This window comes from Bombina bombina, chromosome 12, assembly GCF_027579735.1.
Source record: "Bombina bombina isolate aBomBom1 chromosome 12, aBomBom1.pri, whole genome shotgun sequence".
Taxonomy (NCBI): Eukaryota; Metazoa; Chordata; class Amphibia; order Anura; family Bombinatoridae; genus Bombina; species Bombina bombina.
In genome coordinates, this window is record NC_069510.1 from 59,403,336 (window position 1) to 59,420,479 (window position 17,144).

The following is a 17,144-nucleotide window of genomic DNA, read 5'->3' on the forward strand; positions in this document are numbered from 1 at the left end:
TTTATAGGTGACAAAATAAAAACCAGCTGGAGGAGAGCGCCAACGATTGGCAACATGTTGGTCAAAAGTCATTTTACTAAGAGAAAATGCAGCAAATATGTTTGCGGAACATACACCTGTGGCACATGCAGTTTTTGCAAATTCATATCTAATGAAAGAGAGTTCATCAGTCGTACTGGAGATACAAAGCGGATGCTTGGATTTGCCAACTGTAAAACTAAAAATGTGGTTTATTGCTTACTGTGTAAATGTGGAAAGAGATATATTGGTATAACGACCCGAGAGTTACGTACACGACTGGGGGAACATGTGAATAGTATTAAGAACTGTATTAAAGATCAAGAGAAGGGCAAAATTCTCACACCAGTAGCTAAGCATTATGCAAAGAATCATGGCACCAAACCAGACTTAAAGGTCTCAGTACTTCAGGTGATTAAACCGGGGATCAGAGCAGGAAATGTGGAGAACATGCTGCTCCAGGCAGAATGCCGTTGGATATTCTGGTTAAATACTTTGGCACCAGTAGGTCTTAACGAACAAGATGGGTATAATTCCTTTTTATAAGACCAGTATATCCACAAACACTTACCACAGATATCTGGTAAAACCTGACTCAAACAGGAGACTCATGATGGGTGAGGAACTAAACAGTAAATTGGTAACCTAACATATGTTTAGTAAACATGTATCAATGCCCCCCACCTATCATCTAACAAAATAAGCATAATATACGGAATGACAAAACTAAGCTACACTATAAATCTTCTATATATACTCAGTAAATCAGTACGCTTCCCCTTACTATAGAACTAATAACTTACACATAGAAATATTTTATGGCAATTCCGCACAAACAAAATGTGGTACCACAGCTCTATAGGCATAATAATGATATATAGCTATATATGTTATGCATATAACATCTATCAAAGATGACAAAAGAACAAAGCCTATTGATATACCTCTCTTTCTTGCTAATTAATTTCTCTTCTTGATACTAATTAAGTTTTTTTGTCAATCCAACATAAGATATCAGTAAGACTATATATTTATGGGACTGGAACATGGTCATCTATTGATATCCCTATATCAATCCGTGTATAATTATGAAAAAGCTATGATATTTTGATAACACTATTATGTGTTGTCAACATAAGTTAAATACTAATTGCTATTGTAATGTATTGAGAACCTATAACCTAATGATATTATAATAATATCCTCCTGTTATTAAACATTAAAAATTATAACACATAAAATATCATCATTATGGTTTGAGTGTACTATCGGTCTGCTCAACAATTTAAATAAAGTTTATATTATATCACCTACGTGATTTTCCTCTAACGAAACACAATTGGATAAAATATATAGGATAATAGATAGTACCAGAGCAGTGACGACTTCATCCCCTATGCGAAACCGCGATATATATTTATCATTATCTAATATTCTTTATCTTGTGGCTTAACTTACAATCAATATGCAACATAATGAGTATAGTCATTGTATAGCATTCACTAACTATATACTGCATTGGCGAAAGTGACAACTATCACAAACTTATTTAGACCCTTCGTTATACACTAGATGTTTAATCTTGAGGAGGTCTTGTCCCTTTGTAAACAGCTGATTTGTAATATAGCTGATTTGCGTCTAGATCAATCGATACACAAGTCCTGTCTTACAATATGTGTTTACACAAGCGTTAATACTATACGCCTCCAAGTGTACGTCATTGCCTAAGAAGTCAGGTGACAGTAGACTACCCAATCGGATGGGTCACTAACGATTGGCTATCATCATAGGGGTGTGTACGATTACTCACCCCCTATTGGCTAACAGCACTATTTTAACAGTGAGTTCGGCGCGAGTCGGGTTAGCCTTTGATAAAGCCACGAGCGTGGCGAAATGCGCATCAGGCGCTCTCTTTGAATGCTTAAATCATTTGCCTTATGTGGGTTACGTGGTAATTGGTACATGATAGAGAATGCAACTTATATGTAATTAATGTGTATAATAGTCCGGTATTTGTTTTGGGCTTTTCTTATTATTGGTCCTATATCTTGCATTTGATATTCGAGTTTTTGCTAACTACTACACTACCTGATACACTATTGTTTGGGACTCTGACAGGCTTAGGCACTGCTCCAGCATTGCACTAGATAGATATATTGTTGTGTGAGGTCAATCCTCTTTTATAGCTTAGCTTTTTGTGCAATCCGTGAGCATTTTGTGGTGCCTCCCTGCCAGATTCTCTCACCCAAACCCACATTAATGGTTATTACCTGGGCATCTTAGCATTCAGTTCACCAATTTTAAGTGTTTTTAAACCCTGCACTGTACCTGTGTGAATGTTCTTCACCAACTTTATTTTATCTTATATGTAATAATAAAAGTTATATTTTAGTTTACTTGGCTCGCTCAAGCCAACTCACTTACACATCACTTATATTTGTGGCTATTGTGTGCTCTGATATATCCATTTTTTCTTCTCATTTGCCTATGTTTATGCCAGGATATAGAGCACCCCCCTGCCCATTTAATTAGCTTTTGAGATTGATTCTCTTTACACAGGGTTGATACACTTCACTTCCCTGTATGATACATTATATAATTAGTTGGGGACTTAAATTTAACTTTAATGTATATTTCTCTCCTTATGCCTATATAACTTAAGGTATTGACCTTAAATACATTTAAAAATTATTAAGATACATTTCTGGCAAGAAACAGAATACATTCTAGAATACAATTAAAAGTATTAACCATAACCTATAAAGCACTTAACAGCTTATACTTTTGTATAGATAAATAGATCAATTATGGAATACTATGTTGTTTTTTTTTTAACAAATAGATGCCCCCTTCACGTCATCTCCCCACACAGTCTTGCACCTTCCCCTTGCCCTGTTTTTGTCGTCTCCTTGTCTTGTGCTCCCGCAATAATGTTTAATATTGGGTCACATAGTGCTCAAATGCAAACTTGATTCTTTCAACTTGTAATACCAGCGCAAAACTCCTGGCGCGATACTCATTCTAATATTATTGCGAGAGGCCTTAGTCAAAATCACACAAAATACACACAGTATGCTACGGATCTGCATAGTACCTTTCTGACAAGCATGATTATGTCTTACAAAAGGCGTAAGAGGTTCAGGGAGTTCACTGTTAGTTGTTGTATTAATGTGATGGTCTATGAATTTGCTCCAAATAACCAAATAACCAACTTTGTGAAATAATTTGACTGTAAATGTACAGGGGCGGACTGAGACCAATCAGGGCCCTGGGCAAAATTAGGGAAGGGCCCCCACTGTCTCACACTGACCCAAATGTATTCAAATTTATGCAAATGAACATTGTAGACTCCCTGTCCTGCCCCCACCAGACTCCCTAACCTCCAGGGCCAGAGACAGGGCCCCTAACCTCCAGGGCAAGACCCCACACTCCAAAGGCCTTACAGTGACAGACCACCAACAGGTACCCCCTACTATAGACTCCCTGAGCAAAAACCACACACCCAGGCACAAGGCCCCCACTGAACCCACACATAACTGCTTAGTTACTGATAGGGCAGGTTTAAGCCCAAGCTCAAGCAGCACACCAGGAGCCATGGGGATGCCATTTGTGGGCCCCCATACATGCTGGGCCCTCGGTCCAGGTCCTATTTGCCCGGCTGATCAGTGCGCCCCTGTAAATGTATAGTGATCACACAGGACAGACTTTTTTTTTCTAACAGCTGTAAAGGACAATCTGTACAAAAGGGACACACTTTTGTGTGTGTGTATTTTCATTGAAGACTGTCATGACTGTCATGGTATAAGTGAAAAAGTAGAACAGGGAACCTAATCTGCTTGTAATTGCCACTAAAAATGCAGCACCACCTGGTGAAATTTAAGATTGTGCAACAGCTGTCTTGTGCAAATATGCCCCTGCTGTCACACAACCAACCCCACAAGAGCAGGGGTTGTCAATCACCCAGGGTGATTTTTAAAACTCCACTTCTGAGGGGGAGGAAAGAATAAAGTGCTTGTGATAATGTGCAAGCCTGCACTGCACGGACTCCGAAGCGGGAAATGCAGCCTCATAACTCTGTGTGTGCAGTGAAAGGAAGGAAAAATCTTTTTATGCTTCACTAATTTGAGGAATGGTGTTTGTACTTGTATACACAATAAAAAATAATTCCATCTAAAAAATTATGACAGTGCTTTGTTTTATGAAAATTCACGTGCCTGGGCAAAATAAACCAATCTTTGCCACACAGTGGGCAAGAGCTCGGTACCAGTTGGTTGTACCATAAACAAGATATTATCAGTAAACACATGTGTAGTGGGAGAAAGTTGCTTTTTGTGATGCACGTCCATTTAAAAATTGTGGCTCACTGGCATTACAAGAAAATCATGTGGGTGCTTATGATTGAATATAAAGGGCAAAATCCCTCCCCCCTTCCATACACCCATGCCTGTACCTCTGTTATGTGAGAAAGGGTACATTTTATCTTACAGGGCCACAGGTGGAGATGTTTTTGAATGGATTCTGGAGCAGGGATATTATACTGAGAAAGATGCCAGCAACGTGATCCGACAGGTGCTTGAGGCTGTAGCCTATCTGCACAGCTTGCACATCATCCATAGGAATCTGAAGGTACCAGTGAGAATTTAAATGAGAATGTGCAAAACTCCGAATGATTAGGGGATTGATAATTGTGCACAGGACTCTGGCTTTGAGTTAACAAAGCAGGATTATTGGTGGCGAGGTTGGGTTAGATGATTGTGTGCAGGACGCTAGCTGGAAATAGGTTAAGTTACAGCTTGTAGGAATGTTAATGGGATTATATTAGGAGCTAGGCAATAAATGGAAAGGGAAAAAAGTGACTATGTATATAGCTTTGGTTGGGTTTATGTTAATTTATGGTATGGGAGTGCCTTAAGCAGTTGTTTGCAGGACTGTGAATGTGTATGGTTTAAGTGAGTTTGTACAGAACTGTGGTTGGGAATGGGTTAGGTGACTGTTTGCAGGGCACAGGCTGAGAATGAGTTAGATAGATAACTGTGGGCATTACTGTGATTGGAAAACGGATAAGATAATGAATACTGAATACATTTTATGCGTTGTTGCACTTCTGCAAAATGATTTAGGCTGTGAATGGGTTAAATGTAAATTAAACAATTAGCTAATTTGTGAGTAGATTTTATTAATTGATGACTTCTTGTTTTTTGTCTCCCCCAGCTGGAAAATTTAATGTATTACAATCAGCACAATCATTCTAAAGTGGTCCTACGGGATTTTTACCTGTCCTGTTTTGAAAGTGCAGAAATCACTGAGCCATGTGGAACCCCTGAGTACTTAGGTATTCATATTATTATTATTCTTCATATTATTATTAAGTGAAACATAGATACATAAAACAAGGCTAAACAAAACATTGATACAGGAGGAGAGACTATGGATAAGCAAGTGTTGTGATTGCAGAGAATGAGGGTGTTAGTATCTGATTTTCCTTAGATATGTGCATTTATGACAACTATATGGATATTTGTTTCTTATTAACAAAACGAATGTCCGAATTAATAGAATATCACATATATACAAAATTGATTAGTATATATTTGTTATCCTTAAAATGAGGTTTTACGAGGTTAACTACCTATAGTGCGGTAAGGGGAGAAGGTCCTTTATCGCAGGTTCTGGGATCTGCTGCACCAATCCTACTATTAGCGAGGCCCTGGACTCTGTGAAGACGGGTCGGATTAGCGCAGCCCCAATCGCACTATAGGTAAGTCTTTAACCTATTGGTGACCTGTGCCACCTGCTATTGAATGTAAATGTTAACTAATAGTCAGTATTTGTTTTGTTTTATATGAAACACATACATAATAGAGCAGCACACAAATATTCTGAAAAAAATAATTTTTCTGAATTGTTCATCTGAAATGAATTATTTAGTGCAGCACATGTCTAATATTCATTAAACATTTCTAAGCCAGAGACTAGCAAATTTGCAGAAATTGTCATCCTTATTATTATTCTGTATGTAGCTGTTCTGTCTATTAGTCTGTAATAAACTAAATGCATTCTTACCTGATAAATACATTTATTTCATGATGGTGAGAGTCAACAAGTCATAACATGTGGGATTAAAGTCCAGTGCACTAGGAGGAAGCAAAACACCCAACATAATAAGGCTTGTAAAACCTCCCACTTTCCCATGAGCCATACATATGGCCAAGAGAAAGAATACATTTGGCAGGCAGCAAGGTAAAGTGATGGGGACATGTAATGCTGTGTAGTATGTGTGTCCCTGCCTCTTTGTGTGTGTGTCACCCTGCGTTTGTGTGTATCTGTGTCACCCTGCCTCTGTGTGTGACACATGTGTGTCTCCCTGCCACTGTGTGTGTGTGTGTGTCACCCTGCCTCTGTGTATGTGTGTCACCCTGCCTCTGTGTGTGTGTCTGTGTCACCCTGCCTCTGTGTGTGACACATGTGTGTCTCCCTGCCACTGTGTGTGTGTGTGTCACCCTGCCTCTGTGTGTGTGTGTCACCCTGCCTCTGTGTCACCCTGCCTCTGTGTGTGACACATGTGTGTCTCCCTGCCACTGTGTGTGTGTGTCACCCTGCCTCTGTGTGTGTGTGTGTCACCCTGCCTCTGTGTGTGTGTGTCACCCTGCCTCTGTGTGTGTGTCTGTGTCACCCTGCCTCTGTGTGTGACACATGTGTGTCTCCCTGCCACTGTGTGTGTGTGTCACCCTGCCTCTGTGTGTGTGTGTCACCCTGCCTCTGTGTGTGTGTGTCACCCTGCCTCTGTGTGTGTGTCTGTGTCACCCTGCCTCTGTGTGACACATGTGTGTCTCCCTGCTACTGTGTGTGTGTCACCCTGCCTCTGTGTGTGTGTGTCACCCTGCCTCTGTGTGTGTGTGTCACCCTGCCTTTGTGTGTGTGTGTGTCACCCTGCCTCTGTGTGTGACACATGTGTGTCTCCCTGCCACTGTGTGTGTGTGTGTGTCACCCTGCCTCTGTGTGTGTGTGTCACCCTGCCTCTGTGTGTGTGTCTGTGTCACCCTGCCTCTGTGTGACACATGTGTGTCTCCCTGCTACTGTGTGTGTGTGTCACCCTGCCTCTGTGTGTGTGTGTCACCCTGCCTCTGTGTGTGTGTGTCACCCTGCCTTTGTGTGTGTGTGTGTCACCCTGCCTCTGTGTGTGTGTGTCACCCTGCCTCTGTGTGTGACACATGTGTGTCTCCCTGCCACTGTGTGTGTCACCCTGCCTCTGTGTGTGTGTGTCACCCTGCCTCTGTGTGTGTGTCTGTGTCACCCTGCCTCTGTGTGACACATGTGTGTCTCCCTGCTACTGTGTGTGTGTGTCACCCTGCCTCTGTGTGTGTGTGTCACCCTGCCTCTGTGTGTGTGTGTCACCCTGCCTTTGTGTGTGTGTGTGTGTGTCACCCTGCCTCTGTGTGACACATGTGTGTCTCCCTGCTACTGTGTGTGTGTGTCACCCTGCCTCTGTGTGTGTGTGTCACCCTGCCTCTGTGTGTGTGTGTCACCCTGTCTCTGTGTGTGTGTGTCACCCTGCCTCTGTGTGTGTGTCTGTGTCACCCTGCCTCTGTGTGATACATGTGTGTCTCCCTGCCACTGTGTGTGTGTGTTAACTGCCACTGTGTTTATGTTACCTTGGCTTTGTGTGTGACACTACGTATATGTGTCTATACATATATTGAAGACCAGCTCTGCATTCCATTGAGTCCAAAGAATGCAAAAGCAATACAAAAAGTCCTTCCTGAGAGGAAGATGCCAAGGCTGGTTGGAGGACATTTGTATTAGATCTGTATACCAAGTCCTGTCAGTCCATGCCAGAGCAATCGGTATTACATAAGCCCATTTTTGTTTTGTCCTGCCTATTTCCAAAGATAGTAACATAAAAAGAGGAAATATGTAAATCAGATTGAACGACCATGGAATCACTAAGACATCTATTTGAGTCACCTGTGGATCTCGAGATCTTGCACAATACTGGGGTAGCTTGTGATTCAAGCAAGAGGCCATGAGATCTATTTCTGGCCTGCAAAAAGGACTCACAACCTGGTCAGATACCTCCTGATTCAAGGTCCATTAGCCAGTTTAAAGGTATTGAAAACCGAGAAAGTCCTCTTCCAAGTTGTGTACACCCAGGATGTGGATGGCTGAAATCATGCAATGATTGTGTTCTGACAAAGTCATTTGCAAATGTGCTTTGAGTACAGATTGGTGATTGATGTAAGCCACTGCATTGTGATTATCTAATTCAAACCTCAGACTCCCGTCTTAATAAAGGTCAGCTCTGGAGATCACATAAAGCTCCAAGATGTTGATTGGTAACCTCAACTCCCATAGAGACCAAACTCCTGTGCTTTTCAAGAACCCCATACTGTACCCGAACCTGACAGGCTGGCATCTGTGGTTTTCACCACCCAAGTTGGATGGAGAAAGAAGGCCCCTTAAACAAGAGATTAGTAAGTCTTCCACAATGGTGTGGGTTGCCTTGTCTTAAAGTCTAAAGAGAGCTTTTCAGACAGATCCTTGTAATCTTTGTTCCACTGTCACAACATTTTTAGTTGTAGAAGACATAAATGGAATCAGGTAAAAAGTACACCATTTGAAGCCGCTACCTTGAGACCTACTACTTCCATGCATTAAAGGACTGTAGGATGAGAAGCGAGTTGAAGAAGAGCACACAACTTCTGCAACTTGAGTTTGCTCTGATTTGTGAGAAGCAGTCTCATTTATACTGAATCTATAATGAAATCCAAGAATAAAACCCTGGTTTGAGGAATTAGAAAGCACTTTAGGAGGAATATGAAGGAACTGAATAACTTTGCTTGTATTTTCCTTTGCAATCTAGAGATAGGTAGCCTGAACCAGAATATCGGCTAGGTAAAGTGTTACCACAATCCCCTGAGCTCTCACTACCAACAAAAGAACTCAGGGAACTTTTGTGAAGATTTTTGGTGAGTAATGTCTGTTTATGAAGGCAAACCTAAGGAATCTTGTATGATCCCTATGCACAAAAGGAAGCATAGTGTGAATGTCTCCATTTTCAAATGGAAAATGTGTTAAGAGTATTAAGATCCGAAATGCAAAAAAATGCAAAGTTGAATAAGGCAGCTGGCCCTGACGGGATTCCAATAGAGTTTTATAAAATCCTTTCTGAGGAATTAAGTAACTTTTTATATGCCTTTTACAACGACTATTTTTTAACTGATACTAATATTTCAAATTATTTCTCTTCAGCCAACATCACGTTAATTCCTAAAAAAGGGAAAGACCCCGAACAGCCTGCGTCTTATAGGCCTATTTCAGTCCTAAATGCGGATTATAAAATTCTTCTTTCTATCATAGCTAACAGATTCAAAAATATCTCTCATAAAATAATACATATAGACCAAACAGGTTTTATGTATGGCCGAAATGTATCATCTAATCTCCGTAAGGTTGAAATATTGTTAGACTATTTTTGGAATCAAAGCCCAACCCAAAAAGAGAAGAAAGAGAAAATAGGTAAAGATAGAGCGATGTTATCTGTAGACGCTGAGAAGGCGTTCGATTCAATATCCTGGGATCATTTGCTTCATTCATTAAATCGCTTTGGTATTAAAGGATATTGTTTAGAATTCATCTCCAAAATTTATAGGAAGCCATATTCTTCATTACTTATAAATGGTAATCCCTCTGAAAAAATCTTTCTGGGGCGAGGTACAAGGCAAGGTTGTCCGCTATCTCCAGTGTTATTCAATATCTCAATTGAACCGCTGGCCATATGGTTACGTCAAGAACTTGAAGGTATACGAATCGGCTCAGCAGTTTATAAAATATCGCTATGCGGACGACTTGCTTATTTTTTTTAGAAAACTCTATTAACTCTATCCCGCATACTCTTGAATCTTTGACCTTTTTTAGCTCCTTTTCGGGGTACAAAATCAATGCTCAAAAAAGTGAGCTTCTTTGGATTCAAAAAAATAGTAAGAGCTACTCGGATCATCCCTTTAAAAATACGGACAATATCAAATATCTGGGTATCATACTCATACTGTATTTGAGAAAGCTATTGCTGATCTTAAAAACTGGGCTGCATTCCCTCTGTCCTTATTAGCATGAATTAATTTAATTAAAATGATTTTATTCCCCCGTATACTCTATCTACTACAAAATCTTCCTTTACTGATCCCCAATACAGAGCTTCATAAATTCTACTCTGCATGTTCTTATTTTTTGTGGAAAGGGCTAGGGCACAAATTTCAATAATATAAATATCGCAAAATAAGATGGAAGGTGACCTCGCCCTCCCAGATATTAAATTATATAATTTAACCACCCTATGCAAAATAGCACTGGATTGGATTACAGAGGCAAACAAAATCTCTTCAGTAGGGATGGAAAGCAATTTTTCATATCCTTTTTCATTAAAAGCCCTATTGCATTCCCAGCTAATAAACTCCCGACAAATATCTCTAATCTATTATCATTTAAAAACATAATTTCTGCCTGGCAAAAAAGTTGTAATATATTGGGTATAGACTTTAGATCTTCTGCTTTTCTACCGATCCTAGGTAACCCACAGTTCATTCCGGGAATCCATTGTGCTATCTACCGTGAATGGGATCAAAAAGGACTTAAATATATTCAACAATTAATCTCTCCAAAAGGCCATATCCTTTATTTTAATAATTTAATAAACATGTTTGATCTTCCTAGATATAGTCTTCTTGCGTACTTTCAAGTACGCCACTTTATTGACTCACAAGATTTTGGGTGGGATGGTTTTCAATGGTCTTAGGTAACTGAGTGTATTAATAAATTTGCTGTTGGCAAATGTACAATTTCTCTCTTATACAACATTATGCTGGCCAAACAAGGACATTTGCTTTTTTATTAACTAGTCATTTTCTGGTTACATTTCTTTCCTTCTTTTGAATCTATTAATATTAACCTCAGCTTTGCTGTACTCGGAAAATTAAATATTCCAGCTAGTTGGAAAGAATCTCATATTAAATTATTGCGTAATGCATTTTTAAACCCTGCTAAAATATCTAAATTTTCCTCATCTATAAACCAACAATGCCCGAAATGTTGTGTGGCAAATGCGGATGTTTTACATGTTTTTTTCATGTCCAAAGATTAAACAATTCTGGGGCAAAGTGAATCTATGGTATGGAAAACTTTATAAAGATAACTTTCAAATACAAGCTATTCATATAATCTTTCTTATTCATCCTAAATTAGTACTGAATACGCCAAAGAATACAAGTTTATTAAACACCATAATCTTGGTAACTAGACTTTTGATTCTGAAAAATTGGAAGAATGCGCGCCCACTTAAATTCTTTAATTTTCGTAATCTCCTTTTACAACAAATAGTTTTTGAATCATACAATAACTCTTTTTATTTTAAGGATAGGATCGAAGAACTAATTAACAAGTGGAACCCTATACTTAAGCTATATCCAGGTACGATTCAAAAACGCATCTTAGCTCCTATAAGCTACTCAGAAGCTTATTGTAATTTTTCTTTTTCTTCTTAAAAGAGAAGTGTATAAGAAAATCTAATTCAAGATATTACTTAATAATGATGTCTGATGGAGGGGAGAGACAGAGAACGGAGGGTGACTTGCCTCTTGGTTTTTTTGTTTGTTTGTTTTTTTCGTTTAGTGGGGGGGTAAGGAATTCAGAGAAAAAAATTCCAACATGTGTACAGTTATTGTTACTTTCATTGTTGTTAGTTTCCATTTTAGGATATGCTAAGAATGATATTATTGACTTTGTTCTCTTTTTTCTGTATAATAATACACTCACTTTGAGGTTGATTTACCCTGCGTGGTGCAATATAAAAGCAAATGTGCTTGTTTATATTTTCTGTACAATGTTGGATATGAAATAAATAATTAAAAAAAAAAAAAAGATCCGAAATGCACCTGAAATGACCTTCTTTCTCTGGAACAATAAAAAAAATTGGAATAGAACCCTTGATTCTGTTCCACGAAAGGGACCAGAATAATCAATCCCATAGATTCTAGGTCTGATACATATGTCAAGAAAGCTCTGGCCTTCAAAGTATCTTTGGGGATATGTGACAGGAGAAATCTTCCTCGAGGAGGGTGAGAGCGAAAGCTTATACGGTACCCCTGGGGAATTATGTTCAGTACCCAAGGGCCCTTGAACTGAGTTTTATTTCAAGGCGTGCCAAATTATTCAGGATTTTCTCCCAATTTTGTAAAGAGATCCTAGTTTAAATGAAATTATATCATGAGAATGTGAATTTGTCTTTCAAATAACTCCAACTATACATAATATTTTGTCCACTTCATTACTACCAGAACATGTGAGCCAGACCTGGTTATATAGTAGAAAATGGAATTTTAGATGTTGATACTAAATGCCTAAGTGACAGGACAAACATATGATGTAACAATTTCTATCAAATGCAATATTACGCATGTCCTTTATCTGCTCACCTGTTGGTGGTGTTATGCCCAATATGTTGGATTCACCAAACAGGCGCTCAGGCATAGGTTTTTTGGAAAACCTAACCCTAACTCAGACCTCCTTTGTGAGACATTTTAGGGCTTGGCATAGCTCAGATTCTACGTTATTGAGTGTGTAAAGCATTGATTTCATTCCTAAAAACAAAACGGGTTGTGATAGAGAGGGTTTTGGACAAACAAGAGTTATTAGAAATAATGCAGAATGCACTTAAATGCAGGTAAAAAGTCTATAATTTATTTTAGACAAGGCACATTCTGTACATATATTCAAATCCCAAGCCATGCCAACAACAGAGATCTGACACGTTTTTTACTTCCTTAGAAACCAAACAACATGATGGTCCTCATACAAATATTGATGTTAATTTATTTTTGAAGGGGTTTTCTTCAATATATGGGTTTATGTACTTATGTACTTTGTTCCATAAGCTAAAATATGTAAGCATATTTTAATAGTGTTTAGTATAAGTACATTCTAGATAACTAAAATATAACATTTACAATACTATTATGTTATTAAGCTTTAAATAATAGGATATTCCAATGGTTTGTGAGTGTAATAGCTTCTTTTCATATTGTGACAATACCTATATGTGCTTGAAGGGTTAAATTTTTTTTGTATATTTAATTAAAGACATGCAAGTGGAGTAAGTACAGGTGGGAAGAAAACAAATATGGCGATCGCCTTTGTTCCCTAACAAGCAACTACTTGTGATTCTAAATTAACCTTCTGTTTTTAAAAGTTTAAAAGTTAAATTTTACTTACAAAGAGTCTGTTTCAATTTTATATTTAATATGTCTATATATGAGTGTCACGTGTAATAGACTTGTGCAGAACCAAATAATTTGGATTGTCTGAAATGATTATTCAAGGAAATTAGTTTCTGTGGATAATCATTGCTACACTAAAACAAAAGGAATACAGGTGGCCCTCGGTTTACGCCGGTTCAATTTGCGCCGTTTCAGAATAACAACCTTTTTTTTCAGTCATGGGACTGCTATTGAAATGCATTGAAAAGCAGTGAACTAATTAAAATAGCCAGTAGGTGGAGCTGTCCGCATGTGTTTCAGCAAAGTTAAGCAAATTTAACAGCCTGAAATTGATCTGTGTACAGAGAGCAGACATTAGCTATCGAGCAACAAGATTTAGCAGCCACTTCCCTATTATCTTCCTGTCCAGCTGCTTGAGGTGAGGGTGCCTAACTTCCTATTGATCACTGCAGATTGAAATGCATAGAATAGGTGCAGACCCAATATTATCTAACATGATAACAATGCAGAAAACTGAAAAATGCAAGTAAAAAAATGTTTTTGTTCATTTAACTTAGTTTAATTATATATTCTGTGTTGTATGATTATTTGATACTGTTTATAATGCTGTTTAGCACTTAAAGTCTTCATTTCAAAGCTTTAAAAATAATGTATTAGGTGTCAATTTTGAGAGGGGCCTGGAACCTAACTCCCTCACTTCCCATTGACTTACATTATAAACTGGGTTTCAATTTACAACGGTTTCAATTTACAACCATTCCTTCTGGAACCTAACCCCGGCGTAAACTGAGGGCTACCTGTACTATATATAAGTGGAAGATTTACTTTTATTTTTGTTAAAGGAATGTAAATGTTCCATTGCAACACATGAAAAAGTTAACTTGTAGGGGTAGATTTATTATAGTACGAGCGGACATGATACGACAAGATATCATGTCCGCTGCACATCGATAAATGTCAACAGCATACGCAGTCAGCATTTATCATTGCACCAGCAGTTCTTGTGAAATGCTGGTGCAATGCCACCCCATGCAGATTTGCGGCCGTGTCAATTAACCCGATCATATTTGATCGGGTTGATGTTGTCCGCGGCCTCAGAGCAGTGCTGCTTCATAACTTCTGGTTCCGGCGAGCCTGAAGGCTCGCACGGAAACAGGGGCATCAAGCTTCATACAGAGCTTGATAAATTGGCCCCCGTAGTGTTATTCTTACCTATAGCTCGCTGGAGAGCCGCGCTAACCTGGATCCTTCTTCTCAGAGCTCCAGCCTGCGCTAATATGAGGCTTAACATTTATGGATACCAGAGCTTGCGTTAAAGAATCTGCCGTGCTAAGCATCCTATTAACTCAGCCCAGGACACTGAGAAGAAGGATCAGGGTTAGTACGGTTCTCCAGCCAGCTAAAGATAGGTTATTTATAGAAAACAAATGAATACTGACAAACTTTGTTTTCTTTAAATTTCGTTTGACTTTAATTCTAGCCTTTAACACTTTATTTCAGATCTCAAGTCACGCTAACTTTTTTAGCACTATTATGGGGCCCATTTATCAAGCTCCGTATGGAGCTTGAAGGCCCGTGTTTCTGGCGAGCCTGCAGGCTCGCCAGAAACACCAGTTATGATGCAGCGGTGTAAAGACCGTTGCTCCATAACCTGTCCGCCTGCTCTGAGCAGGTGGACAGACATTGTCGCAATTAAAGACGATCGAGTACGATCGGGTTGATTGACACCCCCCTGCTGGTGGCTGATTGGCCGCGAATCTGCAGGGGGCGGCGTTGCTCTCCGCATTCAGCGAGGTCGGTCGGACCAGATCCGCACTGTCAGATCAGGTCCGACTGACCTTTGTTAAATAGGCCCCTATGTGTTGTCCTCGAGTTTAACAGATAACTTTCAACTTGTAATATTTAGCGCTAAACATTCTTTGATTATTCAGTTTTAAAAAATGGAAAATATTTTTTTATTAAAAACACTCTCACAAATGAACTGGTTAATACATCAAATTATCCAAATCTGACACCACTTTCATTGCCTTAACTTTATTACCGTGGCCCATGGCACTGAGAAGAAGGGTTTCAACTGCCCTCCATATACCTATCATACAGGGACTCCTCTCACATATCAGGTGGGGAAGCTTTTCATATATTTGTCCCTCATCAAATTAAGGCAAACAAAGTGGCATTAGATTTGGATAATTTGATACATTAACCAGTTAATTTTGTGACAGAGTTTTTAATAAAAATCTTTTCCATTTTTTTAATATGTTTTTAATAAAGCTTATGTTTTAAATCACAAACACACCTATAAATACATACATATAAATAAAGTATAATTTAATTTCAAGGTTTGAGTGCTAGTAAGTGTATCATCATATTGGGGAACCTAACCACCAATCACAATTGAATGTTAGTGAAAGTGTGTTAAGTTTACAAATGAAATATAACCAGGCTCTTTGTTTGGAAGATGCTACCTAGCGCCAGGAATGGGCAGCTTTGAAGTTCTCACCCCCTTATTCTTCTTATCTTTTATAGCTCCTGAGGTTGTATCACGACATAGATATGGGCGCCAAGTCGATTGCTGGGCAGTTGGAGTTATTATGTACATTCTGTGAGTATGTGGGTCCACCTCTGTTTGTCAGCTTTTTGACTGAGGAGTAGATTTATTAAGCAGCGGATGCTGCATTCTACCTCTATCATTTCAGGCTCGTCTGAAACAGAAGTTAAGAAGCAGCGGTCATAATACCGCTGCTCCTTAACGGACAGAAATCATCCCAATCCAATACAATTGGGATGATTGACACCCCCTGCTAGCGGCTGATTGGCCGCGAGTGAGTAGGGGGCAACATTGCACAAGAAATGGTTGTGCAATGTTAAATGCAAACAGCATTAAGCGAATCATGTCTGCTCAACCTTTAGTAAATCTACCCCAAGCTTGCACCCTCTTAAATACTTAAAAAAGGAAAACATAAATAGATTTTGGAAAGCCAAGCAATGCTCAGCTCTGATGCTGCCACACAATTCAAGGAATAAACAAATTTTTTAAGATCCAATCAACTTTTCATTCTATGACAAATCAAGCTCCCTTTCTAAGGGAAAAACCACATATTAAACCCCCATCTATCTTTGTAATGGGCTATGTAGCTCCAGTATATATTTATGGACACATTTTTAATATATGCTAAGTAAAAATGTCAACACTGTGCTTATATTTTTTTTCCATATTGGTATCTTATCCGTCCAATTTGAGAAGTTAGTTAATGTACAGTGAATACACTTAAAGGGACATAATACTCATATGCTAAATCACTTGAAACTGATGCAGTGTAACTGTAAAAAGCTAACAATAAAATATCACCTGAGCATCTCTATGTAAAAAAGGAAGATATTTTACCTCACAATTTCCTTAGCTCAGCAGAGTAAGTTCTGTGTAAAATGTTATACTCAGCTGCTGCCCAGCTGCAGGTAAAAAAATAAATAAATGAAGAAATGAACAGCAGCCAATCAGCATCAACAGTACTGAGGTCATGAACTCTTTTACTGTGATCTCATGAGATTTTATTTAACTCTCATGAAATTTCATTGTAAACTTCCTTACACTGAATAGGGAAATAGGATGAGTGTGCACGAAAGCTTGTTCCTTCCGCTGTCCTGGGACAGACATACTGATTTGCTGCTTAGAAGTCCTTTACAATGGGAGGTGGCTACTGAGAAATTTTTGAGGTAAAATATCTTTCTTTTTTACATAGAGATGTTCATGTGATATTTTCTAGTCAGCTTTTTACAGCTATACTGCATCACTTTCAAGTGTTTAAACATTTGGGTATTATGGTATTAAGTATTATTTAAATTTAACTGCGATTAACA

General features: G+C 38.7%; 1 protein-coding gene across 1 annotated transcript in view; it reads left to right on the forward strand.

Annotated features, from left to right (window-relative positions):
* LOC128643216 (caM kinase-like vesicle-associated protein) overlaps window positions 1–17,144 on the forward strand; it is a 401,315-nt gene that overhangs the window by 320,590 nt on the left and 63,581 nt on the right. The window contains exons 5-7 of the mRNA XM_053696201.1: window positions 4,506–4,644; window positions 5,230–5,350; window positions 15,813–15,888. Of these exons, the coding sequence (XP_053552176.1) occupies window positions 4,506–4,644; window positions 5,230–5,350; window positions 15,813–15,888 (336 nt within the window). The remainder of the gene's footprint in view (window positions 1–4,505; window positions 4,645–5,229; window positions 5,351–15,812; window positions 15,889–17,144) is intronic.